This window comes from Globicephala melas, chromosome X (assembly GCF_963455315.2).
Source record: "Globicephala melas chromosome X, mGloMel1.2, whole genome shotgun sequence".
NCBI lineage: Eukaryota > Metazoa > Chordata > Mammalia > Artiodactyla > Delphinidae > Globicephala > Globicephala melas.
This window is the reverse complement of record NC_083335.1, coordinates 1,825,666-1,853,195: the sequence shown is the minus strand read 5'-3', so window position 1 is coordinate 1,853,195 and position 27,530 is coordinate 1,825,666. Positions and strand designations below refer to the sequence as shown.

The following is a 27,530-nucleotide window of genomic DNA, read 5'->3' as shown; positions in this document are numbered from 1 at the left end:
ACAAAGCTGCTTTTGTAAGTGTTGGGAAATCTGAAAATTGGATTCAGCTGGTGCCGTGAGGCTGCGCTGCTGACAGCTCGGATGAAGAGGACTCGCGGGGTGATGCTCCCGGGAGGGCGCATGTCCCTTCTCCCTCTTCCGGCTTTGCCGTCTCCCTCTAACACCCCGTGAGAGCAGAGCCTACGACGGGGCCAGCTTGGCAAAGCAGGAATGCGGTTTGCAGAGCCTCTGCTCACGCATCAAGAAGCAGAGGACAACAAAGTGGGTTGGGACTCAAGACAATGGCTTAATACCTGGCCCAACCGCGTTCCTCCTAGGGCATATCACCCCCAAAAACCGACTGCATAGATCCGCTGTACCCAGAATAGCCAGGCAAATGGATGAGCAAATTGCGCTGCGTCCATACGATGGATACGCCCCAGCAATGAACGGGAGGGCTGACGTCACGAGAGGGGCTGTCTCTGGAGCAAGGTGTTGGCTGGGTAGGGGCATAGAGGGGCTTTCCGCAGTGACGCAAGTGTTCTGAGTGGTGGGTTCAACAGTGAAAAATGCAGGTGTGCACTTCATGCCGCGCGTGCTAACTCCCAACAATGACATTTGGGGGGGTTTAGGGCAGTGAAATGACTCTGTGACGCTGTACATTTGTCCAGATCCATAGAACATCCAACGCCAAGAGTGAGCGCTAAGGCAAGCTGTGGCCTTCAGTTAACGAGAACGAGTCACTGCCGGATCATCACTTGTAACAACTGTTAAGACGTGAAGAATGAGGGAGACTGCTGAGGGGCGGGGCTGAGGGACTCTGGGGGAACTCTCTACTCTCTGCTCAGTTTTTCTGTAAACCTAAAATTGCTCTTAAAAACAATGAGGCAGCCAGGGCAGACATGGCAGCTCCAGCTCAGCAGGACCCCAGGCTCCTTTTACGTCGCTGCTCTGCCATGCCCTCCATTCGGCGGTGCAGGATGGCTCTCCTCGCAGGCTGGGGAGACGGAGCCGGGCAGAGAAAGGCACACTGTGCTTCTTTAAGGGCACAGCCCAGAGGTTGCCCCTGCACTCACATTCCTCTGGCCCTACCTAGATGCAAAGGAGTCTGGGAGATGTATCTTCAGCTGAGCAAAATTCTATTGTTATGTAACAAGAAGACAGGTATTGGGGACAAGAAGCAGATGCTGCTACAGGTGGAGATTAAGTGGGGCTGATGAGCGTAGACAGCTCTTGAGGGGCGGTGCGGACAATAGGGGCAGAGAAGCCGGACAAGAGCTGGAGGGGGGCGTGGTGTTAGTAGTGGGTGTTTTTAGTGATGGAGGCTGTTACAGCATGTTTGCCCGTGGACTGATCGACAGGGACAGAAAAATTAGAGATACAGAAAAGGCAAGGTGGGCTTCCCTGGTGGCGCAGCGGTTGAGAGTCCGCCTGCCGATGCAGGGGATACGGGTTCGTGCCCCGGTCCGGGAAGATCCCACATGCCGCGGAGCGGTTGGGCCCGTGAGTCATGGCCGCTGAGCCTGCGCGTCCGGAGCCTGTGCTCCGCAACGGGAGAGGCCACAACAGTGAGAGGCCCGCGTACCGCAAAAAAAAAAAAAAAGAAAAGAAAAGGCAAGGAAGGCATAGCAGAACAATCGTTGATGGGTCCTGGTGGGGCGGGACCCAGTGCCTGGGTGATGGGCTGACCTCAGACTTCGGCTCACCCACAGGGGCCGGAGGACAGAGCGTTCAGGTCTGGGGCTGGGGCTGGGGCTGGGGCTGGGCAGGGGGTGGGGGGAGGGGACAGAGTTGATGGTGTGAACGTGGGCAAAGACGGCCTCTTCTGGTGGTTTCTAGTGGCTCAGCTAAAGATGAAACCAAGGCCTCGGCTGAGTGCAGAGGCCAGGGGCTGGGGAGCGGTGCAGGAATCCGGCCTGGGAAAGCCAGGGAGTGAACCGACGCAGAGATCCCCAGGCTGTCCCTGTGGGTCCACTTGCGGTGTTTGGTCACTGCTTTAGAGGGCTGGGCAGCCCTGGGGCCCGAAACCGTGGTGACAGCCTAGAGCTCAGCTCCCCTGGAGGCCAGTGGGAACGAGAAGCAGGCAGCAGGGCCCCCGGGGGCGGAGAGCCGGGCCTGGCGGGGCAGGTGGACCGCAGCGTGCAGCACGGTAGGGGACAGGGTGTTCGGTAAAATGACAGCAGCTCCTCTTTGTTTCCAGGTTTTTATTTGCCTTTTATAATTCTGATATTTATGTACATATATATATAGACTTTTGCTTTTTGTAAAGGGCTCATCCACAGACCGAGCAAAGGCATATGGGGAGATGGGGGCTGCTGGGCGGGAGCGCAGCAGAGCCGGGAGAACCAATCTTTCCTTTTTTTTTTTTTTTTTTGTCTGTTTTTATTTTTCCTGGGATGGGATCATCAAAGCTAATTGCTATAAAACCTAGAAACCACCTAGAGACTCAGACATCTGCCTACACACTAGTGGCATATGGGGAAAGGGCATGGGTGCAAACTTTCAAAGTCACGGTGTATTTACATCCCAAGGTGGGGCTGGGGGAGGCTGAGGAAGGGAACTGTTCAGACTGGGGGCGGGGGCGGGGGGGTCGCTAAGGGGTCCTGGGGTGCGGTGGAGGCTGGGAGAGGCCAGGGTCAGGGGGGAGGAGGTGTGCCTGCCCCGCACCTGGGCAGTGACGGAGGCCACTTGGATGTCGTCTGGCGGGTACCAAAGGCAGCGTGTGTATGGAACTCCTGAAAGCCGGCCGCAGGGTGGGGTGGGCCGGGCCGAGTGCGACACCGGCAGGTGGGACTCTGGGCTCTCCAGATGGCCTCCTCTGCACCCATGGCCAGCCTGCCCAGCTCCCATCCCAGTTGGAGCAGAGATGGCAAAGAAAAGGGAGCAGATGGTGGGGACACTGTGTTCTGTCCCCTGTCCCAGCCAGGCTGGCCAAGCAATGGCTGGGGGTGCAGGTGCCAGCCGTGGTCCTGAGGAGACCCCACCGGGCAGCATCCCCGCTTCCTCTGCCCTGACCGCAGCCTCTCTCTGCCCAAAGGCCGGCGAGGCAGCACCTGAAGGCTCCTGATGTGTGGGTGACTGGCCCCCGAGCTGGAGTAAAGCAGTGTGTGCCCAAGAAGGGGTGCAGCTGGGTTTTGGCAATCGAGTGGGGACCAGGCAGTCAGAAGGGGATTAGAGGCAGTGAGTTCCTCTTCTCTGCCCCCGACTTAAGCCTCCCTCGGGCTCAGGATCAGAGGGCCGGGCCACCGCCTGGTGAAGAGAGGGAGGGGCCTCAGTCCCAAGGTCAGGGACCCAGCACAGGCCTCGGACGGGGGGGGGGGGCTTGGCCTCTGAGTCGGCTGCGGCCTGGCCCTGGGCTGGCTGGACCCTGCTACTCCAGGGTCCCCGCAGGGTTGATGGGGGAGGCGGCCCCTGAGCTGTCGTTGCCTCCCGCCGCCTCCTTCTCCTTCTTGCCACTGTACTGGCCGATGAAGGAGCCGTCCTCGTTGAACTGCACGTCCACGCTGCCCCCGTAGTCGGCCAGGCTGTCGTCACTGCCCAGGGGCTTGATGTCTCCGTTGAGGGATGGCTGGCTGCTGCCGAAGGCCTTCTCCTCGTTGTCACTGCAGGGGGAGGGCAGAAGGGAGTGGGAGGCTGCCCAGCAGTGCCCAGCAGGAGCTGGCAGGTGCTGGCCTGCAGAGGAGGCCTGGCTGGGGGCGGGGCAGAGCCCCAGGGGCCTGGGTTCCGCTAGTCTTCCGTCTTCCGTCTTCCGTGTGCTCTGAATGTACTGGGGCAGAGGCCCTCCGCCTGGACACACTGCCGGGAGGGCAGGTGGCACAGCACGAGTGGGGCGAGGCTTGGGCGTGCCCTGGATCCTGGGGGAGGTGGGGGGCTCGCGGGGCCTGGCTCCCATCTGCAGACGAGATGGGCGGGGGTACCTGTACCGCTGTGGCCCCGGCAGAGCCCAGAGAGTGGCAGCTGGGATGGGGACAGGCAGGCCCGGGAGCTGAGTGTCAGCGTTGGCTTCTCCCTGAAATAGGGAGCTGCCGGGCCGGAGAGCCGGGGGCGCGCAGAGGCCTGGCAAGCAGGGGCCAGTGGCACTCCCGGGCACACGGCGGCCATGGGAGGCCCCCGGCCCTGCAGTCTAACAGCATCTCCCCACCCGCCCCGCCTTACCTCTCCAGGGACCTGCCGGTACCCCGCAGCACGAAGGAGAGAGAGAGAGACGGGGTCAGGCCTGAAAGCGAGCAGCTGGGCGGCCCATCGGCGCCTGCCCCCGCCCAGCTCACCTGTACTCGCCGAAGGCTTCGTCCTTCATGGGCCGGGCCTCCGAGTCCGCCTGGGTGTCTTCCTTGTCCTTCACTGCAGACACAGAGAGGGCCCAGCTTCTCCTCCCGCCCAGCCTCCACCGGGCAATGGGCCTCGCCCCAGGCGGGGACGCAGGCGAGGCTGTCCCTCTGGGCCCTGAACGCTGACAGCACCCTGTTTCAGCGGCTCTCAGGAACCGACAAGCCTTCAAGGGTGAACTGCTCGCCCCCCGTGGGCCTGGCTACCACGCGCCCCGGTGTGCGCAGAAACTCCCCTTAGGCCTCCTGCCTGCCCCCAACACGCCCACCCCATCCTGCCAGGGGCTCCCGGGACCAAGGAGAACTCGCAGGAGGGATGAACGGGGGCCCTCGGCGACCATCCCCCCTGAGCCCTGGGGTCAGGGGTCACCTGAGTACTTGCCACCCTTGCTGCGCTTGATGAAGCAAAGGATGAGGAAGATGAGAAGCAGGACGATGATGGCGCTGACGAAGCCGATGAACCAGCCCTCCGTGGCAAAGCCGGCGGGAGGGAGTCTCACTCGGCCTGGCAGGGACAGTGGGAAGGAGAACGAGCCCAGGCCCGGGGTAAGATGCTGGGTCCCGGGCGCTGCAGACCCACCACCTGAGCCTGCCCCCCCCCACCCCGTTCCCAGCCTTGTGCGCGGGCTTCCCTCAGAGCCTCTAGTTCCATTGGTCCACTCCCGACCCCTCCACCCCCGGGGACCGGGCAAGGGCAGGTGAGGGCCAGGCCCATGGACGCCAGAGGGCCCGGGAGGAGCGATAAGCTGGGGCGAAGCGTGCTTGGAGCTGAGGCTTGCGGGGGACCCTCTGCGGGACAGGGAGGAGGACCTTCTGCAAAAGTGGTTGCCCTGGCAACAGTTCAAACAGAGGATACAAAAAGGGATCGTTCCAGGGACCCAGACTTCTCCATCCTGGGCCGCGGGGCACCCAGGTACTGGGAGGAAGAGCCGAGCCGTGGCCTGGGGCCTGAGGTGGCTGTAGCCTGGCCGGCGACGGAGGGACGCTGACCAGTCAGTGCCCGAGGCTCCCTTACCAGTGCCGTTGGTCTTCACGGCCATCTGGTGCAGGAGAACCCTCTCCTTGAGCAAGTGGATCTCGTAGTCGGTGTCAGGCTGCAGGTCCCACTGCGTGTAGGAGCTCTGGTTGTAGCTGACGTACTGCGGCGGGAGATGAGCGCCCAACTTCTCATCTGTAGGGGTGAGAGGGCAGCAGGGGTGAACGGGAGGGCCCGGCAGCACCCTGGCTCCACGCCCCCCCGCAGCCCCTCTGGGCCCTGAGCCCCCTTCCCCCTACTACAGGGTCCCCTTTTGCGCTCACCCCCCAGGGCTTTGAACCAGATCTGGAACCCGAAGTTGCACTGGCCCTCCTTGGGGACCCAGGAGACCACGCTGTAATTCTCGCCAGCCATGGCCGAGATGTTGCCAAAATCCGGGGTCCCTGGAGATTGAGAGAGGGTGTGGGACCTCGAGGCAGCCCCTGGGCCGCCCTCGTGGGCCCGGCTGCCTAGCCCCCCGCCTCAGCCCCCTCCAGCTCACCAGATAAGGCCATGGTGCCTCCTTCCCGCACGATTGCCTCTCCAGGGCCCTCCTTCGTCGTGGCCTGGAGCTGGAAGCGGTACCGCAGGTGGGGGCTGAGGTTCGTCAGGTTGTGCATCCGCAGCTCAGGGTCCGGGAGGTCGAAGGACAACTGCTCTTTGCCCCCATCATCCACTGCGAGGACAGGCGAGGAGTCGGCTTTGGCCGCCAGCACCGCCCACCCCCGGCTCCCCTCCACCTCCCAGCCGGGCTGGGCCGAAGCTCCGGGCCCACGACACACGTACGAGGTTGGTAGGAGAGCACGTAGCCCGTGAGCACGCCATTGTGGCTGAGCGGGGGCTGCCAGTGCAGCAGCAGGCTGGTGTCCGACTGGCACTCCAGGTGCAACGCCTCGGGGTGTCCAGGAACTGCGGGGCACGGAGACCAACGGCAGGTCGTCGCCCTGGCAACCCGGGTGGGGGGAGGGCGGGGCAGGGGTGCAGGGCGCAAAGCTCACCTCCCTCGGGGGTGCTGAAGGTCATCTCGCTGGCGGGCCCCAGTCCCCGGCCGTTAAAGGCCTGCACCTCCAGATGGTAGGAGCTGTAGGGCCGCAGGCCGCCCAGGATGGCGCTGGTGCTGTTGGCAGGCACCAGCACGTGGCCTCTGTGGACGTGCCTCTTGCTGTGCCTCCTCTGACTGCCCTCCCACCAGTACGTCACCTGCAGGCGGACAGGAGACCCCGAAAGGGCAGAAGGCCTCTGCCAGTGACCCTGGGGCACGTGTTCCCCCCTGCCCTCCCAGGGGAGCCTTCCTTCCAACCTGAGCACTTCCGGCAGAGCAGCTGGCAGAAGCCCGCCCCCAACCTTGTCACTCCTGGTAGCCTCACCCCTCACCCCGGGGATCTCCCCAGCCCCTACGCCTCGGACTCTTACATTGTATCCCCGGAGGTGGCCCTTGACCTGGGCTGGGTCCACAGGCCACCATCTGACCAGCACCGTGCTCGAATTGAGGATCTTGATGCCTTCCAGCTCAGGGCTTGCCTGGGGGTCTGGAAACGGCCAATGACACGGATGAGGGCCTGTGGCATCCTGCGGCCAGCCCAGAACCCCGCCCTCCCGCAGGGGGATGGCGGCTCTGGATGCGATATGAGGCGTGGGCAGTTTGATGAGCAGGGCGTTCGCATGGTCTCAGGGTGTCTCCCTGCAGACTGTTTATTAGTCGCGAGAGAAGACGGTAACTACGCCAAGTAGTAACTAGAAAAGACCTTGACTGGATGACCAAGCTTAACATCTGGTAACGCTCTACATTCAAGGAACGGACAGAAGCAGGATACCTAGACCCCATGCAGGATCCTGAATGGGACCCTGGACTGGGGTGAAGACACCACTGGTCCATACCACGGGGGCACCGGCTGCCACCCAGATAGATGCAAAGTTATAGATGCCAACTTGCTGACGGTAAATTTCTTTCTGGATCTTCATGACGGCACTTTGGAAGGAAAAATCCTTACTCTTAGGAAATGCACTACTGTATATTAAGAGGTAGGAGCTGGGCACCTGGGCGGATCCCTGAGGGGCTGGGGGGGAGTGGGCCATGCCGGCGCACGCAGGCTCCACCCCCGGGTGTGGGCGGGGCCAGCCCAATACTCACAATCCTCCCCAGAGTAGCCGATGGTGATCTGGGGCTCCGGGCCCTTGCCCTGGCTGTTGACGGCCTGGACCTTGATCTCATAGGGCACAAAGGTGGAAGTGTTGGACACCACCAGGAAGGGGTCGCTCACGATCCGTTCCTGCCAGGCCCCCTGTGTCTTCTGAGGGCGCCACTGCACGCGATACTGAACCTGGGGGGCATTCCAGTCCATCCACCGGAGCGGCTGGAGCGGGAGAGCAGAAAGGGAGCTGGTTGGCCAAGCGCCCCGTTCCCCGACCTCTGATCCACTCCCCAGCCCAGCCTCAGGTCCCTGGTCCTTAGGACAGCCAGGGGGAGCTGCAATATCTGGGTGCCGGTCTTACGTCTGGGGGTGAGCTCAGCCTAGGGGCCGCCTCACCTTCCAAGTGATGACCATGTTGTTGGTCTCGTTTCCTTCCCCCTTCACGTCCACGGGGTTCTTCTCCGGGGCTGCAAAGTAATGTGTTAACACATCAACGCTGTGGGGCTCCTGCTGAGGCCGTGAAGGCCCAGGACCAAGGAAGCAATGAGCCGTTCTGGCCCTGGAAGCAGAGGAGCTTGGGCACGGTCATTTCTCTAGACTCTCCTTGCAGAGCCCAGGGGGCCCGGCGCCTGAGGCCCCGCCCAGGTGCTCACCTGCTTCTGGAGTGAGCACGGTCTCCGAGGCTGGGCTGGGCTCCCCAGGGCCGTATTTGTTGATGGCAGTAACTCTAAAGGTATAGTGGACATAAGGCGACAGCTTGAGGGTGGTGGAGGTCTGGTTCCCGGGCACCTTGCCCAGACTGTGCCACTTGTCAGGCGCCATCTCCTTGTCCTCGAACTCAATGTCATACTCTGCCAAGAAGTGGGGGGCGGTGACGGGGCGGCAAGGTCTGGCCCTCCCTGAGGAGGGGAGAGGGCGCCCCAGGCGACTGGTGTCCTCGGGCTCCTGCGAGCGACCCGGAGCCCCCGAACACAGGTGCGTGCTTCAGTGAGCCGGGCGGCCCCGGAGCCGCAGCTCTGGGAGGAGGGTGGGCCCGCCAGGAGGGAGGGCCAGTGGGGCGCCACGCTGGGGGCCTCTTACTCTCAATGGGGGCGTTGTGGTCGTCAGCGGGGCTCCAGGACAGGCGCACCTCGCTCTGCTTCAGCAGGTGGCGGTCAGACAGCTCCAGCTGAGGCACGGGGCCGGGGCTCCCTGAGGGCCACAGAGGGTGGATCTCGGGCCCACTCACAAGCCGACCACCCCACCCCCCTGCCCGAAAGCGCCCCGCACTGTAAGCCTGGGCTCCCGTGCCCCCACACCTCTGGGCCACGAGCCTCATACCGCGCGGGACTCACCCACCACCAGGAGCCCTGCCCTGCTCTCCACCGCGTCCAGCTTGGTGCTGGCCACGCAGCTGTAGTTGCCCTGGTCGCTGTAGTCCAGGCTGTGGATGACCAGGCGCCCGTCCTCTATGAAGTACCTGGCGGGGGTGGGGGGCACGCGTGTTCTTCTGCTCCCGGCGGACCCGCTACTCCCTGCCACCTGCACTCTGCTCGCCCCGCTCCCCTCTCCTGCCAGAACCTTCCCCCTCAAAGCGGGGCACCCCCCCCCATGGATGAGGCCAGGAGGTCTGGACGTCCTGCCTTTCCCACTCTTCCCCCTTCCACCGAGCCCAGGTTGGGGCTGGGCCCGCACTTGTCACTGTCCCCAAGCTCCTGGAGGTCGCGACCATCCCCGCGCCAGGTGATGCTGTGCTGCAAGGAGGGGTCAAAGGAGGCCTGGCACGTGAACGTCACTCGCGAGCCTTTCTTCTCGATCGCGCTGCGGGGCCCCTGTGTGATCTGAGTGGCATCTGAGGGCAATGACGGGAGGGGAAGGTCACTCCGGGGTCCCCCAGAGACCCTGACCCCCCTCCTGGAGGGGCTGCTGATCACATCGGACCTTTGACCTGCAGGTTAGCCACAATGGTCACGTTGTTTTGGTCATTGGCAGCCTGGCAGAAGTAGTGGCCGGTGTCATTGGCCTGGAGGTCTCGGATGCCCAGGGTCCCGTTGGTGTAGGGGAAGAAGCGCTCGTCCTGCAGCACTGTCTTTCCTTCCCTGTCCAGCCTGGTGCGAGCAGGGCAGGCCTGGCTCAGATGCCAGTGGGCTGGGCCCCCGGCCCTCCCTGGTTCCCTGGGCCAGGAGATGGTGCCCCCCGCTGGGGTTGGGGCACTCACCACTGCACGCTGGGCACAGGGGCTCCAAAGGCCTTACACAGAAGGTAGGCGGTGCTGCCCTGGACCGCCATGTACGTCTCGTTGTCTGGGGTCAGGATCTTGGCCGGCAGCTCTGAGGGAGGAGACGTGGCAGGACTGAGGGTCAGGCGGGCACCCACGCGCGATCAGGAGGCACATGAAGGGGCTGGCGGGGCAGCTTCTCCCAGGAGGGCTCGCAGCCTCTGGAAGCTGCCAGTGACTTCCAGGCGTTCTCAGGCCCCCGAGAGCCCTGCCCATCTTGCTTGCCGGCACCCGGCTCTGGCCTGCGCCAAGCTGAGCCTCTCTCGGCCTTAGGACACGCCAGCCCCTCCGCCTCAGATGCACCTCCCGTCCCAGCCACCCATGTCGTACCAATTATTTGAGGTCCCCCTGACAGTCTACCTCTTCCCAAAAGCCCCCCAGGCCTAGCCCCCTAGTCCTCCCCAAGACTCTGGGAGAGGAGCCGCTAGGCTGGCCTCGGGCACACCCTGGCCAGGGTGAGCCTCTGCTCAGTGACCTGTGCTGCACCAGACCACTGTCTGAGGCTGCTTCTTCACCTGGAAATACCGACAAAGAGCCTGCCTCTCCTCCGTGATCCCCACGCGCTGTTGGGAGGAGGGGCGGGAGAAGAGGGGAAGGCTCCTGAGAGGAGAAAGGGAGCCACGGCGGACAGAGCAGCCGTGGGCTGAGTCAGTGTGGTGGCCCTGCCTCGTGGGCTGCAGGGACGGACTGGGGGCTACGAGGCAAAGAGGCGGCGGCGGCTGGGTCCAGCTGGCTGGCACTCACCGACCACGTAAATGTAGGCGTTGGCCAGCAGGAACCCGTGCCGGTTTCGGGCCTCACACTGGGTCACCATCGTGTCGCTGGGCTGCACGTTGCTCAGGATCAGGGCTCCATGGTGGATCCGGTACTTCTGGTCCTTGGCCAGTTCTGTGTGCGCAGAGGTGGCCCGCGGGCCCAGGGCCAGAGCAGTGAGCCACGCCAAGGCCGCTGCTCGTCCCCGCCGTCCCCAGGGCTCCCCAAGCTCACTCCCTGTCCCTGCCCGAGGCCCTGCTCACCCTCCACAGGGATCCCATTGATTCTCCAGGTGACCTCTGGTTGGGGCCTGCCCTGCACTTGGCAGTCCAGGCGGGCAGTCTCTCCCGGCCCGTACAGATGGCTCTGGGGCTTGTGTAGCCAGTACGGGGCAGCTGCGAGGAAGGGGAGAGCCGCCCTGAGCCCGCAGCCTGCAGCCAGCTCTTGGCCCTGGCCCAGACCCTGCCCACCCCTGTGACAGTGAGGGCTGCATTCTGGGCAGCCTGAACGGGATGAGCCGGCAGAGGCACCGTACCCTCCACGGTGACGTAGTAGGCATGCTGGTCACTGCCCAGGGAGTTCTCAGCCAGGCAGCGATACTCGCCGTCGTCCTCCTCCCCCACGTTCAGCAGCTGCAGGGTCTTGTTGTGGTTCTGGTAGGTGACTCGGTCAGCCGGCATGGGGCCGCTCGGGCGTAGCCATTTGATGGTGGGCGTGGGGCTGCCCGGGGCCACGGCGCACGGAGACCAAGGAGAGAGCACAGGGGAGAGAGGACCAGGCCACTCAGCCCTGCCCCGGCAAAGGCTCCGCCCCGCCCCGCCCCGCCCCTCGCAGGGGGCGCAGACTCACAAGCCCTCGGCGATGCACTCCAGGGCCAGCGGCTGCCCCTGCAGGGCCACCAGGTGGGTGCTGGCGTCGGTGGGGAAGAGCAGGCGCGGCTTCCTGTCCATCATGCTGTTGGCTGTGAGGACACAGAGCTGACTGCGGCGCGGCTGACTGTTCCCTCCACCCACGACGTTCCCAGGCCGGGTGATCTGGACACCCCAGCAAGCCCCCAGGGCTGCAGTTTCCTCCTCGCCCTCACCACCCGGGGAGGCACCCGGGGAGGCGTTTGGGCCAAGCTGTCTTCGAGGAATTCCGGGGTGGCCTGACTGATGGGATGGGCCATGCCTGAAGGTGAGAGAGCAGTAGGGCCTTTGGGACTCACTGGCCTTGACCCGGAGGTCAATGGGTTCCTTTTGAATGATGGTCCGGGTGCCAGGGAAGTGGGCATGGCAGATGTAGTCTGAGTGGTTGTCCGAGGTAAGCACATTGGCGAAGTAGAGGTTGCCGTTCTGCCCCATGGTCACCCGCTCGTCCTGCTTGATGTGCAAGATCTCTGCGGGGTGGGGGAGGCAAGGAGGCAGAGGTCAGGACCCCCACCCAGGAATCACACCCACTGACACCCTCCCGCTCGCGGGCACCCACTGCTGTTCATCCAATAGATGCGGAGCGGCTCCGCGCTGGGGGGCGGGTGGCAAGGCAGAATCACCGACTCCCCTTCCTCCGCCTCGACGGGCCTCACTGTCTCCTTTGGCCACTTGGGGGTACCTAGAAGGGACAGAGAGACTGGCACTGTGGGTCTCAAGTCTCCTCCCGGCCAAGGCAGAGCAGGGGAGAGGAGGAGGGATAGCCAAGGGGGTGGGTCAGAGGGCCAGGCCGTGGGGAAGTTCACGTAAAGCAGGCAGACACTCTGGGTCCTTTTTGGGCTCAAGGCAGAGACCGGGCACTCCATGCAGAGGAGAGGACGGGCAGGAGGCCGGATGGCTGCGAAGGGTTAACTCTCCACAATTCTCAGCTCCCACCAGGAGGACAGGATGAGGGCGGGTGGGGGAAGGCTGAGGTGCAGCGGTGGGGGGAGGGGAGCTGCGGAGGGATGCTGGAGCTACAGACCCTTCCATCATCCTGACACAGAAACCATGGCAACGGTTCCCAAGGTAACTGGAGGGGCAGAGAGGGGAGAGGAGTGCAAGCTCAGGAGGCAGAAAGCTCAGGGAGGATGGAATGCAGAGGGAAAACCCCAGGGAAAGGGCGACACAGATAAAGACAGAGCCAGAGAGCAGGAAGGAGGGAGCTGGAGGGGCCAGGTGAGAGGCGGAAAGCAGCGGGAGAGGAGACGGAGCGATGGGGGAGGCGGAAGGAGGTGACCGAGAGTGGTAGAGAGGAGATGGTAATTCGGGGATATGGACGGGGCGGAAGCCAAAGCCCAGGTAGTGGCTCAGACAGGCTCAATCCTCCACCCACTCAGTCGGTCAACAAGCCCAAGCCCACGCGCATCCCCCAGGCGGCAGGCCCCCGAGGCCAAGAGGGCGTAGAGCACAGAAGAGAGGGAAGGGGAGATGGAGCCGACCAGGAAGAACGGAGAAAGTACAAGGCAGGGAAGGAGGATGCGGCTACGGGCACGCTTATCAGCCAGCTGAGGCTGGACTCTCACACACGCTCCCCAGGCCTGTTTGGGGACCTTCTCACGTGCCCCAGGCCCTCCCCGGTCCCTGCAGCGCCTCGCACCCTCGGCCATGAGCTGGATCTCGTGGGACATGGCGGTGCCCAGCTTGTTGCTGGCAAAGCAGCGATAGGTGCCCTGAAAACTCTGGGCGAAGTTGCTGTTGTTGCCCGTGATGGTGAAGGAGCCAGAGTGGGGGGCCTGGTTCACGGTCACACCCGGCTCCTCCTTGGGTTTGAAGAGGACGCCGTCCCGAGTCCAGCGGAACCTGCGGGCAGAAAAAGGCTCAGAGGCCTGAGGCCGGGAACCCAGGACCGCGGCTGGCACAGGCCACGGCAAGGCTGCGAGCCGCCAGGGGCCCCGGGGACGGGCTGAGGCAGGGCGAGGACCAAGGGTGACGAGGGAGATCTGGGGTGTGTGCTCCCAGCTGTTGGGAGGCCCTGGGAGACACGAGGGCTGGAGATAAAGTCAGTGGTCAACCCCAGGGCTCAGAGGGTGAAGGTCACTCACTGCACTTGGGGTTTGCCGCTGGCCTCACACTTGAGGCTGATATCATCTGTGGGGAACACGACCACGCGCCGTGGAGACTGTTCCGTGATGACAGGGGGCTCCATCGCTGGGGACAGGATGGGGACAGTGGTGGTGAGGGTGGCCTCTGGCGGGCAGCGGGCCTTAACCCCTGTTCCGTGGTGAGGGAAGCGGGGTCTGGAGCCTTATAGGCCCCGCGGCAATGGGGTTGCGGGGAGAGGAGGAAGAAGCTGGGCCCAAAGCTGCTGGGGCGAATGCGGAAGGAGACAGAATAGAGAGAAGACGGCACTAAAGGTTTACAAAGAAAGAAACCAGAGGGGACAGATGGAGCCAAAGAGGAGGGCAAAGAGTGTGAAAGAAAGAAAAGAGAGACAAGGACAGACACAGACACAGACACAGACAGAAAGCCAAAAGGGAGAGAGGGGACCAGAGGGAAGGGGAGGCAGGAAACCCCGCGGACACAGAACAAACGTGTCCCCCAGGCACCCCAGGAACCAGGAGGGAGGCTGATGCGGCCTCCAGGCCTCCAGCACGGGACCCAAGAACCAGAAAAGACTGCAACCCGCGCAGGGGACACGGCACACAGGGAGAGCTGAGCATGTGCAGGAGAGGGGGAGGGACGCGCCGACACCCCCTCTTTTCCTCTCTCCTTGGCCTTCTGGGAAACACTCCCACCCTCCCCGCAACTTACCGTGGTGTCCTTCATCTGAGAAATCCAGGCAGCAAGGGAGAGAGGGAGGGAAAAGCTGACATGCCGCCCCAGCAGGGGGCCCTGGCAGGGGAAGAAGTAAGTGCGCAGGGAAGACACCCCTGGGGGAGGGGAGGCCGGGAGAGGAGGTGTAACGTGGGGACACGTGCCGGCGGAAAGAGGGGACACAGCTCGCATCACCAGTCAATGCCCAGGGGGAGCCAGGCCTCGGCTCCAGCACGCAGGGAGAAAGAAATCCGCGACTTGAGCGAAGAGTGTGCTTTGAACAGACCCTTGCATCTTCCTGGCAGGCCTGCAGAACTGACCCCCACCCCACGCAGGATGCCTCAGAAGGCTGAGAGGCAGACAGTCGTCAGCCAGGGCGCCCTCCCCTGCTCCAGCCCGCTTCCCTCCTAATCCAATTAGCACAGCTCAGTGTTTTCAATTACCCAGGCCCAGTCTTCAGAGCCCAGCTGCCCCCTCCCCTCCAAACCCTCCCAAAGGCCCTGCTGAATCTGAGTACCCATTGCCTGCAGGGCCGGCGCCAGCCCTCATTTTCTCCCCTTCCTTCCTCTCAGCCCGCCACCAAGCTCCCTGGAGCTGAGGCCCGAGCTACGGCCCCCAGTGCCGCTGGACTCAGCGCAGCACTGGCCAGGGTGGCTGTGAGGAGGGGAGAGAGGGGAGGGAAGGGTGGAGAGCAGTGGGCTGCCTCTGAAGGCTTTGTCTCTGCCGAAGACCTCAGTGTAAGGGCCCCCAGGAGAGAAGAGGGGCTCCCTGGGGACACTGCGGAGAGGGCCCTGCGCTGGGAAGGGGCCGGTGCAGGCAGCCCCAGAGCCAGAGCCAGAGAGAGGGACGACAGGCTGGGGAAAGCAGGGAAGGAGACAAAGGGGCCTGGAGTGGCCGGGGAGGGAGACAGCTGGAGGACAGTTTCCAACAGGGAGGCACCAGGCCGCCTGCCATATTGTATTGGGGTCAATAACAAGCGCCCGCCGGTGCCCAGGGCAGCCTCAGACTCGCCGTGCTCTTCGAGCTACTTCTCTGTCCTCTACCCTCCTTTCTCCAAATTCTCCCTGCGCCTCCACACACAGGTGTAGCGGGGCAGGTGGACGCCCAGGGCAAGGCCTGGCAGCGACTGAGAGGAGAAGGACGGGGGAGGAAAGCACGTGTGTGGGAATGTGGAAGGTGGGAGTCTGGGCACGTGCGTGGATGCTGCAGGCTGAGCTGCAGTGACTCTGTGCGCATCCGCTCATGCGTCTGTACTCGGGTGTGTCTCGCCGGAGTACATCTGGAGGCTGTGTCCCGGCTTGCATCCAGTGTACAATTTTGTGTTGCACACCCACTTCTGTGTTTGTGTGCATGACTGTGTTGCTTTGTGTCTAAACTTCTCACTGTGTGCCTCTCGGAGTCTCTGTGCCTGGGTGGGTACGGGTGGCTCGTCTGCGTCTCCCCACGTGCTTGTCCGTGTGCATCCGCAGCGGGGGGAGTGGCATGGGCGTGAGTGCATGCACCTACATGTGTGTATCTAAGGAGACATCCCGGCCTTTCTTCCCATCAGCCCCTCTCCACCTCCTCCAAACCCTCACTGTCCCCCAGTGCTACGTGCTTTCCAAACCCACCTCCCTCAGCCCCTGTCCCATTCCTGGCACGGACAGTCCCCACGTTCAGCCCAGGGCTCATCTCTCAGTGATGCTGGCCTCCTATAGGTCCAGGCTCAGAGACAAAGATGGAAAGGTGAGGGGGGAAGGGAGTGGAGCTACCGAGGAGACTGCCCCTCACGCAAGCCCAACAGCCACTCACAACGGTGTGTTTTCAGGAGAAAACATCGTCACAGTAACACACATTCCACACACACACACAGGTACATGCACACACGACCCACTACAATCCAATGTTAACAGTCAAATACCTACAGACCTTCACAAATGTGACCAGTAAGTAACGCTTATACTGACTCACAAACTTACCCACATAGGAGATCAAGCTCACACTCGGGAATACCCACACTTAGTCCATGACACCTCACGCATCTACAAATACATCCAGACAAAAATAACGTCTGGCCAACTCACAAGCATACACAAATACTCATGTTCGTTCAGTCACAACCTTCCAGCCACACTCCGCAACACCCACGCACCTACCCGTGACCCCCCCCCCGAAAGGTAATACTCCAACAGCCCCACCCCCAGCCCCACCAAGTAACTACACATCAAATAGCGAGGGCCCAGAAGGCTAAGGGGTCTGTTCCTGTCCCAGTTCACAGAAAGGGCTACCAAGGGCCCAAGATAGGATTACCCAAGCCAGAAGCCGGAGCGAGGCTAGAGCGAGCTAGCCGAGGACTGGGGATGGCCCCATTCACCTGCCCGCCCCATCCTCGGAGGAGGGGTGGGGCGGGCCGAAGGAGAGCGCGGAGGCCGGGAGGAGGAGGGTCCAGGGCCTGGCCCGCTGTCCGTGGTGCTGAAATCTCACCAGCCCTCCCTCACCTCTGGTCCCTGTCCGTGGTACTGAGATGCCCCGAGTCTTCCACCCTGTCCTTTCCAGAGGTACTCAGCGTCCTGGGTACCTCTTGTCCACTCCCTGCCCAGGAAAGGAGGGGTGAGGGGCCGGAACCGGGAGAAGGTGAAGAGGTAGAAGATAAAGAGAAGCCCAGCGCGGCGGTGAAGGGAGGCGCCGAGGCTCCCTCCGGTTACTCACATTCCTCGGGGATCTGGATGAGCAGGCAGGGGCTGCACAGGAGGAGAGGCCACAAGTACCGCAGCGCCACGGCCATCTTCCCGGCGGCGCCGGCGGCTCGGCGCGGCAAAAGCCGGCCGGGCTCGGCTCAAGCTCCGGCCAGAGGGAAGGGGGCTGGTGGGCGGCTTGGGGAGGGAGCCGGGGGTGGGGACACTGCGAGAGGGGAGGAGGGAAGGGAAAGGTAAGGGAGGAGAGAGAACGGACGGATGTTAGTGACTAACATCTGGGCGAGCCTGGGCTCCTGGCCCCGCCCCCAGCCCCGCCCCCGGCTGTCCGGCTCCTCCATCCCTCCCTCCCCCCCACCTTGGAGAAGGCAACCTGCAAGAGACAGCAGAGGCTGGGGCTCCAGTTTGCCTTTCATCCCCTTCCTACTCTCTGTCTGTGCCTCCTCCGCCAGCTGCCTCTCCAGCACCAACTTGTTGCCCCGATCAGCTCCCCTGGGCATGCCACAGGCTGCTCTGTGCATGTCATCCTCGTGTGCGACTCAACACCCAGCAAGCAGATGCCTACGGGCATGAGTGGGGATGTGGGTCTGCACGTAGCCAGATATGCATATCAGTATCTTTGTGGCTGTGTGTGTCCACCTTCATCTTCTCACGAAGGGGGATGCACTCATGAGTGGGTGCGTGCACGCGGAAGTATATGTGTGTCTCGTGTGTCTGTATCTCTGGGGGATGAATCCTCATGTCTGCTATCTCTGTTTGCACACACAAGCATGCCTGCGCACATATGTAGAGAACTCATCACCGTCTCATTGCTGTGGGTTTCAGAGCCAACTGATCCCCGGGTGCTGTTCAGGCCTAAAAAGCTGGTGAGGGGCAAGGGGGACTTGGGAAGTGGGAACAGAGAAAGAAGGAAAGGGGCCCAAGAAGGCTGCATTTCACAGAACAGGTTGAGGAAAAGGAAGCCTGCCCTCAAAAAGTGGCAGGAGGGAGGCAAGGAGGAAAGCACCTCCCTGCTGTCCCTCAGGCTCCTGGGGGGACAATAGAAGCGACTGTGGCCTCTCCCCTTCCAGATGCTCCAGGCCAGGGTCGGAGCAGGGGTCAGGAGAAGCTCTGGGACAGTGTTTCTGACATCTCGAGTGTCTGGCAAGCCCACCTTCCGGGTCTTTGTCTGAGTCTTCAGGGCTCAACTGATAGATGTGTCCACCGCAAGCCCAAGTGATGCCAGCTATATGCACATCCCACCTGCGTGCAAGAAGCCCCAGCGACTGAGGGCCCGGGGGAGGGGGCTTCTCTGCCAACGACTAGAAGAGAAGACACTCCCAAGAAGACAGACCGTTTTGACTGCAAACAGGAAGAGGTGTGAGAAAGAGACAGTGGTAACAGTGCAAGAAGGGCAAGAGCTTGGAGGCTGGGGCCTGGATGCCTTCACCAAGCCCATCCCGGGCATCCTCGCCGTGCCCAGCCAGGGCCTCATCAAAGCGCGGGCCAAGCCTCAGCCAGAATGCTGAAGGGGTGGGTGGGGAGGCCTGGAACGCCATGCTGAGACATCCAGTGTGTCAGGAGGCAACCAGAAGCCACATAATGGTTTTGTGTAAGGTGACCCGAGAAGGGTGAATTCAGCAGACGGCCTGGGGACTGGGCAGGGAAAATGGACGGCGGCGAATAGCAATTAGATTAGACCCAAAGCTGGAGGGGGAGGGGGAGAAGCACCAGCGTGGGTCGACGTGGACGGGCTGAAGGCCAAGAGAAGGACTCGGAGGGTAAGAAGTGGCAAAGGCGTGGCCGATTCCCAACTTGCAGGAGCCAAGCTGGGGCCCAGAAAGGAGGGGCAACAGCGGACCCGTTCTGCCCCCACCTTCCTCCACAAAGCCCGAAGCGAGCAGGGTGGGCCCCTGCAGCCTCGGCCTCGCCTTCAAGGCCTGTAGGAAGCAGTAGGAGACCCAGATCAGAGGGCAGGTGATCAAAGGCAGCCTTGGGAGCTCTGCGCGCTCTGGTCTTAGGAGGGGGAGGGGAGAGAAACGAGAGAGAATCTCAAAGGCGGATGAGAGGAGACCAGAGCACTCCCTTGGCTGGAATGATGACGGCTGTCTGTCCCCAAACTAGGTTCCCAGAATTGGGTTTGGCGTGTGTACCCCAGTGTATATGCAGGGGATATATGATGCTGCCAAAGCCCCTGGTCCCCACTCTCTGCCCCATCCCAACACCCCACAGTCTCACATCCAACCTCCTTTAGTCCCTGGTATTTGCCACCCAGCTCACCGCCTTCCCAGGCACTCAGAGGCGGAGAGGCCCCTGACAGCTGGGAGGGGCTCTGCCTCCTCCCGTCCCACTGCTGCCTGCCGGCTCTCGGATCTCTCCCCATTCCTCAGGCAACTACAGAGCAAGCAGCTCAGGTTGCCAGCTCGGCAGGCCCCCACCCCCCATCGGCACCTCCAGGGGCAAAGGAGGCGGGGGAGTGTTCCACAAGCTGGTGTACAGATGGAGGCACGGCCATGTCTGCAAAGCGGGGGCAGGCTGGGGAGGACTGAAGGGTGACAGACAGGGTGAGAAAGAGGCAGGAGGGAGCAGGAGAGACAGAGAAGTAGGGCTGGGGGAGGGAGGGCAGGGAACGGGAGACAAAGACGGATGCTGGACCACCACAGCAACCACGATGGAGAAATCCAGAAACAGAGACCCAGGCAGCGGGGAAAGGAAGAGAAGAGGGGAAAGGAGCACAAAGGATGAGACAGCTGCAGAAAGCACTGATGAGAAATGGCCGAAAGAGGAAGACTGGGGGCAGGGGGGCGGGGGGGTGTGCGCACGCGCGTGTGCACACCTACGCGCAAACCCAGTGGCGCTTCCTCGGCATCCTTGTCCCTGGGGGGGGGGGGTGCCAGGCAAGAGACAGGAAAGGAGGAGAGGAGGACCTGAGTCGGGGGAGGTGGACTTCTTGGGCTTGGAGCTGAGGTCGGACTGGAGACAAGCAGGAGGCAGAGAAGCTGCGAGCCAGGACCACAGACACACATACAGAGCAGCACGGCCCTGGCCACTTGTGGCACTAGGGCAAGGAGACGGTTATAGACAAGATGAGCAAAGCCACTGCTGGCCAGCCCTCAGGGAGCAGCTGGGGATCCCCACAGGGGAGGAGGGAGAAGCACCCAGAGGACCCCAGTGACTCCCTCCAAGATTGCTGTTGGCATGGAGAGAGCAGCCGCCTGGCTGACGGGGTGCCGATGCGTCCATGGGCCGGCACAACCGTGAGTGCCCACGTGCTGGGGGAGGAAACGACCAAGGCAGGCCGAGTACCCATCCTCTCTGGAGGCCTCATGCACACTCACGGGGGCAGGGAAGGAGAAAGGGCATGGCGGGCTCTGAGGTGGCAGAGCCAGCAGGGAGGGGCTCAGTGGGACCCTAGGAGAGCGCCAGCCCTGGGTCCCGCGGCCAGTCCTCTCCTCTGGCCTCCGCCCTCTGACCGGGGGCTGGGGGACACTTGGGAGGTCGCGGAGCCAGGCTGAGACCTGGGATGGCTGCTTTCTTCTCTGTGCACACACACACCCTGGGAACCTCCAAGGGTGCCCTGTGCGTGCTCGCTGCACACAGGCCCACCGGCTGCCAGGTCCTGCCTGGAGTCCTCTCTGCCCCTCCCACCTGAGAGAAATGCACCTGCCCAAGGAGAAGTCACAGTCTGTTCCGAGTGGGGGCAGCGCTGGGGGCTCAGCCCTGGTATGTGAGATGGTCAGAGTGTGAGTGCCAGGTCCACGTACTTGTGGGCTTGTGGGGGCACTTGGGGGCACCTACGCCTGGGCTGTCCCCTCAGCAGGGTGTATATGAGGGCGTGGGTGTCACCTACACCCCAGGCACTGTGTTCCTTTAAGGCTCCTCCTCACGCGCCCCCCCAGGCTGTGGCTGGCGGGTTTCCATGGAGATGGAGCCAGCTCCCTCCACTGGCAGAGATGGGGGAAAGCTTGCCGCAGCCTAATGGGTTATTGAGATAATACATAAAAGAGGCTGCTGGGTGGGAGCCCCCAAATGTACGCGGGGGCCCCGGAAGCCCTCGAGGACGGCTGCTTAGTCCTCGGTGCTCTCTGCCCCGCCCCTCCCTAAGGGAGAGCGCGCCCTCAGCCCCGTTAAGGCTGCGGTCTCCAAGGCAACGGCAGCTCACCTGTAATGGACCATTCTCCTTACAGGATAAGGAAGGGGCGGGCCAGAGGTTAACCCTTTGTGGGAGAGGGGAGAACAGACAGTCTCCATTGAGAAAGCAAGGGGGTATCTCGCCATCGGCAGCCAGACAGACATTCCGCCCCCCTTCCCTATTTTATTAACTGAATTCGCGGATAGCACTTACCGCACACCAGGGACTCTTCTAAACACCCCTGCACGCATTACTCGTTGAATCCTTAAAATTACCCTGGGGACGGAGCAGTATCATTATCCCCATTTTACAACTGAGGAAACTGAGGCCCAGAACCGGAGCACCATGTCCAAGGTCACGCAGGTGGCACTGATGCTGAGCAGGTACGGGGTTCTAGGTGGGGTGGGGGCGCCCAAAGCCGCCTAAGACAGCTCGGGCAGTTAGCTGGCCTCTCGGCGCCTCAGGCATCCCAACATGTATGCCTGCTTGCGTTCGCAGAGGGCCAGGGCCTGGGCCCCTGGGGAAGGGCCTATTTGCTAGGCAGATGGCAGGCAAATGCAGGGGAATCTTGGGAGGAGGCCACGCGGAAGTAGGATGTGACCCACATCACGCCTCAGCGCAGGGCAGGAACCACCCTATCCCTCAACGCCCCCAAGGACTCTGCACAAGAGAAGGCAAACAGCTCCAGGACAGCCAGGACAGCCTGGGTTTCTTGCCCCCCTCCATGGCTGTGCAGAATCTTGGGTCGCTCTGACTCCTTTCTCAAAACCAAAGGCTCCAGGGCCCCCTCACAGAGCACTTGGCTACCAGGGAGGCCCCCCTCTCCAGACAGACCTTAGGCACAGCATGGACTCCCTTCCCGTGCAGAAGGGAAAACTGAGCTCCAGTGAAGCAGGGGCCAAATCTCCGGCCTCCCAGGCCCCTAGAATGCAAGCACTGTAGCCAAGCTGCCCGTGCGCGGTTGGGGAAATTGACGCCCACGGCCTAACAACCGTGCCCTTTCACCCCCTCTAAGCCCTCCTTCCAGCTCTGCAAAGTGCGCTTAGAACAAGATCTGAGAAGTGAACCTGGCACCAGCGGGGGCTTCAGGGGCCCGGCAAGAGGGAGCGACATATGTCGGCTCCTATGGGCCAGCAGGGCTTGCCCCAGGACCCAGAGGAGGGAAGGAAGGCAGTGCGGGGGAGGAAAGGTGCCAGGCAAACAGAGAGGTGGGAGGGGCCCAGCCCGAGGCCCACCCGAAGCTGTTCAGTCCTGCCGGCCCTGGGACACCTGGCCCAAGTGAGGGGGGCAGGGGGCGCCTGGAAAAGCTCAGACACTGCCAGCCCCCTCCAGCCGCCTTGGGGCTCCCCATTCCAAAGGGTTAAAGAGCAGAGGGGGCACAGGAAGCCTGGGAATGGACAATGGAGCCTCTGTTGTTCCCTGGGCTTCAGCATTCCTAAGGCATGAACGCAGGCGGTCAGAGGAAGGGCCAGAGGGCACCCCCCTCAGCGGGAAGCCCCACGGTCTTACAGGGAGACACTGCGGCCTCCGCAGCCACCACCAGCAGCCCCGCCCCTTCCCAGCACAGGATCAGTGCGGGCACAGGAGGATCTGTGTGCGCACACTCTCACCAGCACACACATACACACACACACACACACACACACACACACACACACGATTGCACACATGCAACCAGATGGCTAATGCCCACACGTGCGAACAGGAACACGGGACGCCATGCACACACTCCCACACCCAAAGCCGCCCCGCGCAAACCCCCAATCTGCCTGGCTCTGAACACTTCAGAGGGAAGCGTGGCTCCCGGGGACTCATCACCTCCCTTCAAGCTCCACCATCAGACTGGCAGGAAGACGGCCTGGCTCAGAAGGGCCCCTCAGCGTCGGGGCCCCTGAGCCAAGCGCGCAAAGCCCAGGACACTGCGCCTTCCTGCTCCACCCAATCCGGGGTCATCCCAGGGGCTGGCGTGAGCTGCCGGCTGGCAGGACAGCGGCCAGGCCCTCTCCCCACAGCTTCATGGCCTGGGGAGAACACGGAGGGGGGGCGTAGGCAATAGCCTGCGGCCTCGGACGGGGTGGGGGGGGCACTGGACAAAGAAAAGCTGGAAAGACTCGAAGTCCGTCCAGACCCTCCCCGGCTCCTCCCTCTCTCAGACCACAGCCTCTAGGAAGCCACAAAGATCCTGTTGATATCTGGGGAGAAGGTGGGCTGGCCTTGCTAACCGCCAACCGCCTCCCCCAGGGTCCTCTGCTGGTGGCCACCAGGTGCCCCCTGTACACCTTCCAGGTCAGACGAGGCCCCCACGGGAGGTCTGGGCCCAACCCAAAGGCTTAGAGTCCGGGGGACGTGTGCTGGGTGGCGGTCACCCCCGTGCTGAGGTGCAGAGCCCAGGCCGACCTTGGGCTTTAGGAATCGGGGCAGGGAGAGCTGCAGAGAGAGAAGATGGACAAAAGGGGAAGTGCGGAGATGGCGACAAGGGCATCCAGGGAGGGGTGGGGCAGGCAGAAGCAGGGGAAGGAGAGGAGGGCAGTGCTGTGCGAAACTCCAACAGAGCAGGGAGGAGAAAGGTGACAGTGTGGGAGTGGAGGTGTAAAGAGGCAGCTGAGAGCAAGGCGAGGGCAGGGAAAGCAGGACCGGGGCATCCAGGACGGGCCAGGTCAGCGAGCAGGAGGGAGAAAGACTGGGGGGAGTGGTAAAGCCCCCCCTCCAGGGACCTCAACCCAGCCTTCCCAATTATGAGAGGAGGGGCAGGGCAAAGACAGCAGCCCAGTGGTCTGCATCACAGGGTGCGACAGAGCTCCTGGGATGGCGCTCCGGGTCGCCACTCACGCCCACAGAGGGGGGCCTAGTGGAGCAGGGCACTTGGCTGGGATGCCCATCTTGGCCAACCTTTGCCCAGGGCCCCCCTTTGCTCCATTCTCCCCAGAACAGGCCCCTCCTAGGCCCAGGGCACCCCTGGGAAGCAGCCCCCCATCTCACTCCAGACCTGTTTCAACCTTTTGCCCCAAGAAGGGGTTGGGGGAAAGCTCCCCTCACACGTTCGCCCTGACTCTCCGGAAGGCAGGCCCGGCAACGTCCTGGAGACGTTCTGTCCAGCTGCAGCCATTTACGCTGGCACCAGGGACCGTTTGCCTTGAAAGGGACCTTGGAGATTAACGAGTCCACGCCCCATGTGATAACCAAGAGGGCCGAGACTCAAAGAGGGGAAAGGACTGAGGGTCCCATGTCGCTGGGCTGGGCAATGGTGGGTGTGGCACACGGGCTGCTCCCCCACCCTCCCCAGCTGGCCTCGCCCGAGTGCGCACCGCGGAAGGCATCCGCCCCAGCAGGGCAAGAGGCTGATGGGGGCACAACCTCCATCCCGGCCTCCCCTTTCCCTGCGAATAGTCACAAAGGAAAACAGAAAGCCAGTCCACACCCCCTGAAGACAAAGACGGTGTTGGTCCAGTTTGTTACTGGCTTTTCCATAGGTAGCCCCGAGCCTGGTCCAGGCAGGCACCTGGCAGTGCAGCTGCCCAGCGAACGCCTGCCCGCCCCGTGGGCCACTGAGCTCCTGGGCTGGGAGGAGCTCCTTACTGCGCGCTAAGCGCCGGCTCCAAGCTTTGCAGGGGGCTGGGCGCTGGGCGTTGGGGGAGGAGCCTCTTGGGAGTGGGTTGTAGCAAAGCAGGGAGACTGAGGCTGGGGTGTGCTGAGCGGGATTCTCCCTCGGTGAACCGATCACCCAGGATCCTTAATTTCTTTTGTTCTTTTTTGTATATTTCAATCATACCACAGTAAGATGTATCACTTTGGGGATCGCACACACGCAAGCATAAATAAGTACGAAGAGAGAGGCTAGGATGCAGCAAAGAAAGTGTCCAGGAGCCGGGGACGGGTTGAGGGGGGGTCCCCAGCCTCAGCACTGACAAGAACTTGCCATGTGGCCACAGATTCACTAAGGCGCCCCCCGAAAGCTAGGGGGCCCATGGGTGCACGTGTGGGTGTCGCATGGGCACTGTGCTGAGACGCCAGGCCAGGCTGAGTCCCATCGCCTGCAGCAAGGAGATGGTCAGAGGAGACAGGCCCCAGGCCGCCCCCTGTCCCAGCCACCTCACAGGGGACAAGTTCTTGGGAAGAAAGGGTGACTCTGGCTTCTTCACCCTCGAGCCACGTGAGTCAGCAGCGATGGCACCGAGCTGCCCAGAAGCCCCTGCCTCTGGGTGGAGTTAACTGGAAGCAGGGCACCTACTTAGAGGGGGGTGTCAGGCCCCCCACTTCTTGAGTCGGGGCAGATGGCCCTGGGCCTGCCTTCCTGAGACAGGCAGCGAAGGGCTGGGCTCCAGATGCGCTGTAGGGGCAGCAGGTTGTACTAGGGGCCAACCAAGAGTCCCCCCAAATTTTCCCTAGGAAGGGGGAAAGAGGAATTGCAGACCCCTCTCATAACCAGACAGCGACAGGAAGACTTGGCAATGGACGAAAGACCTGCAGTGGGCAAGGCAGGGCCCCAGGAGCTGAGGCCCTCCCTTCGTCGTCCCCCTACCTACTGGGCCCACCTTCTACACTCATGTGCGCAGCCGCACCCTGCTGGGTGCCCAGGCCAGCCTCACTTCAGTGCGCCCTTTCTTGGCCACAAGAGCCTGCAGAATCTGCGGCTCCAGAGGCACCCCACGTTCCAGGGCAGGAGACTCTGGTCCTGGTGCAGGCTGGGAGCGTAAGCCCGGGGAGTCCAGGCTGGGGTTTAGAGAGGAGGAGAACAAAGCCCCCCTTCCCACCTTGGGGCTGAGGGCCAGGCAGGGCCCAGCCCAGTTCCTTCCCCTGCCCCCCACTGCAGGGGCAGCCTAGTCTGACCTCCCCCCAACCGTGCTGGCAGCTGGATTTTTGGCCAAACAGGACTCTGGACTGGGGAAGGGGGGCAGCCACGCCCCGGGCCACACCCCACGGCGGCCGATGGGGGGATGGGGGTCACGGCCCCACCGCGCTCCCCTTCTCACCCACTCACACACCCGGAGGGACGTGCCACCTTCAGCCCCCGCCAGCCCGCACAGACCCTGCCTGACTTCCCCCAGAGCATCCCTCCCCGGGTCGGCATTTCGGGCGCCGCCCAGGTACTCTTCACCTGTCGGGCTCCGGCCCCCGGCCGCCTTTCCCTGCCCCGCTGCGCTCCGCAGGCCCCGGAGCCCGGTGCCCGGCCTGGGTGGGGCTCTAGCCGCTCCGCCGGTGGCCGCGGGCTGGTCCGGGTGGGGCTCCCCGCTTTCGCCCCCGGGGCAGGGCTGGGACGGGAGGCTCGGGGAGCTGCAGGCGCGGCCCGGGCGCGAGGCCAGGCCTGCCCGCCTTACCTGCGCTGCGGCCGCCGCTCGGGTTACCCGCCCAGCCTCCGCACTCGCCGGTCTCGGACCCGCCGCCCGAGCGCGTCTGCGATGCTGATGCTGCGGCGGCCGCGGCGCCGGGGCGGGGGCGGGGCGGGGCGGGGCGGGGCGGGCGTGCGCGCAGGGGAGGGGGAGGGGAGCGCTGGGGAGGCGGGGGAGGGGAGTGAGATCACCTCCCCGGCCGCCCGCCCCGCCGCGCCCCTCGTCCCGGCGGAGTTGGGCTGCCGAGGCCGCCGGCACGGGGAACCGCGGCGACCCCCTCCGGGAGGGAGCTCAGTGGGACCCCCGCCGCCGGGTCCCGCCTGACCCGCGCCCGCAGCTCTGTAGTCCCTGGCCCGGCAGTGCCCAGCAGCAGGGCACCCACGCCGCAGTGGAGGCTCCGGGCGGGAATCTCGAGGCAGGGGTGCCCCCGGGGCGCGGTGCTGGGCGGTGGGGAGAGGAGTCAGAGGAAACAGATCCCCTGAGCCTCCACCCAGCCCTCGAGGGCGCTGGCGAGCGCCCGGCACCCACACGCGACGCGGTCTCGGCCGCGCCCTGGCCGTGGGGTGCTTGGACGCCCCCCCCAGGGCAGGATTCCCGAGGCCCTGGGCTCTTCCCGGAAGCACCCCCCTCCCATCCTAGGCGCTTGGTCCGGGAGGGGCGCACGGGCGTCAATCTCAGCCCTCCAGGGAGGCGCAGAGGGGCGCGGGCTCCTGCGCAGCCCAGAGCCGGGGGAGGGGGGGGGAGCGGGGAGGTTGCTGAGAGAGCGCCCCCCGAGCTGCCATAGCGCATCCCCAGATATTCCTCCGACTCCCTGTCGGTTTCCCTGGCGTCCTATTTCTTTGTCGTGGGGATTGGCCCCATCCCGACCTCTCCCGGCAGCCCCACTCCTCTCACTGGAAAGCGTGGGGACGTATCTCCTCCCCAGCGCCCCCCACCCCCCCGCCCCAGGCTCGCGGTCGTGACCTCCGAGGCCAGGCGGAGGGCATAGCTATTTCGGAGTGAGCCGAGCCCAGCCGCAGGGCAAGGAAGGCCTAGGGCCCAGATGGCAGATTGCGGCCCTGTTGGCCACGGTATTTTTATGGGCATGCCTGTTGCCCAGTGAAGCATGCCCGGGCCCTCAGCTCAGCCTCCCCAGACCCTCCAAGCCATGCAGGGGGCCCACGTAGGAAGGGGCCTGGAGTCCTCCCCCATCCGACCATCTCCCCACCAGCTTCAGTTTCTCCTGGAAGGGGAGGCCTGGAGTGGCCCCACTTGC

The 27,530-nt window shown here is 63.4% G+C and overlaps 1 protein-coding gene across 3 annotated transcripts; it reads right to left on the bottom strand.

Moving 5' to 3' along the window:
• Nucleotides 1-2,330: 2,330 nt before the first annotated feature.
• Nucleotides 2,331-26,372, bottom strand: L1CAM (L1 cell adhesion molecule). 3 transcript variants are annotated; one of them, XM_060291838.1, is made up of 29 exons: nt 26,264-26,372; nt 16,854-17,045; nt 14,163-14,177; nt 13,454-13,559; nt 13,009-13,211; nt 11,929-12,051; nt 11,669-11,839; nt 11,311-11,422; nt 10,997-11,181; nt 10,725-10,856; nt 10,453-10,596; nt 9,649-9,760; nt 9,372-9,538; nt 9,126-9,282; nt 8,786-8,910; nt 8,532-8,642; nt 8,105-8,302; nt 7,848-7,918; nt 7,451-7,673; nt 6,733-6,848; nt 6,318-6,519; nt 6,106-6,228; nt 5,822-5,995; nt 5,604-5,723; nt 5,320-5,475; nt 4,675-4,809; nt 4,248-4,320; nt 4,135-4,146; nt 2,331-3,581 (listed from the first exon to the last, which is right to left on the bottom strand). In XM_060291838.1, exons 2-29 carry the CDS (start codon nt 16,927-16,929, stop codon nt 3,350-3,352), a joined length of 3,774 nt encoding a protein of 1,257 aa, XP_060147821.1. In that variant the 5' UTR covers nt 16,930-17,045; nt 26,264-26,372; the 3' UTR covers nt 2,331-3,349. The 3 variants fall into 3 exon arrangements, with proteins under 3 accessions (XP_060147821.1, XP_060147820.1, XP_069900746.1); XM_060291837.1 differs by lacking the exon at nt 26,264-26,372 and adding an exon at nt 17,211-19,466; XM_070044645.1 differs by lacking the exon at nt 4,135-4,146.
• Between the last annotated feature and the right edge of the window lie 1,158 nt (nt 26,373-27,530).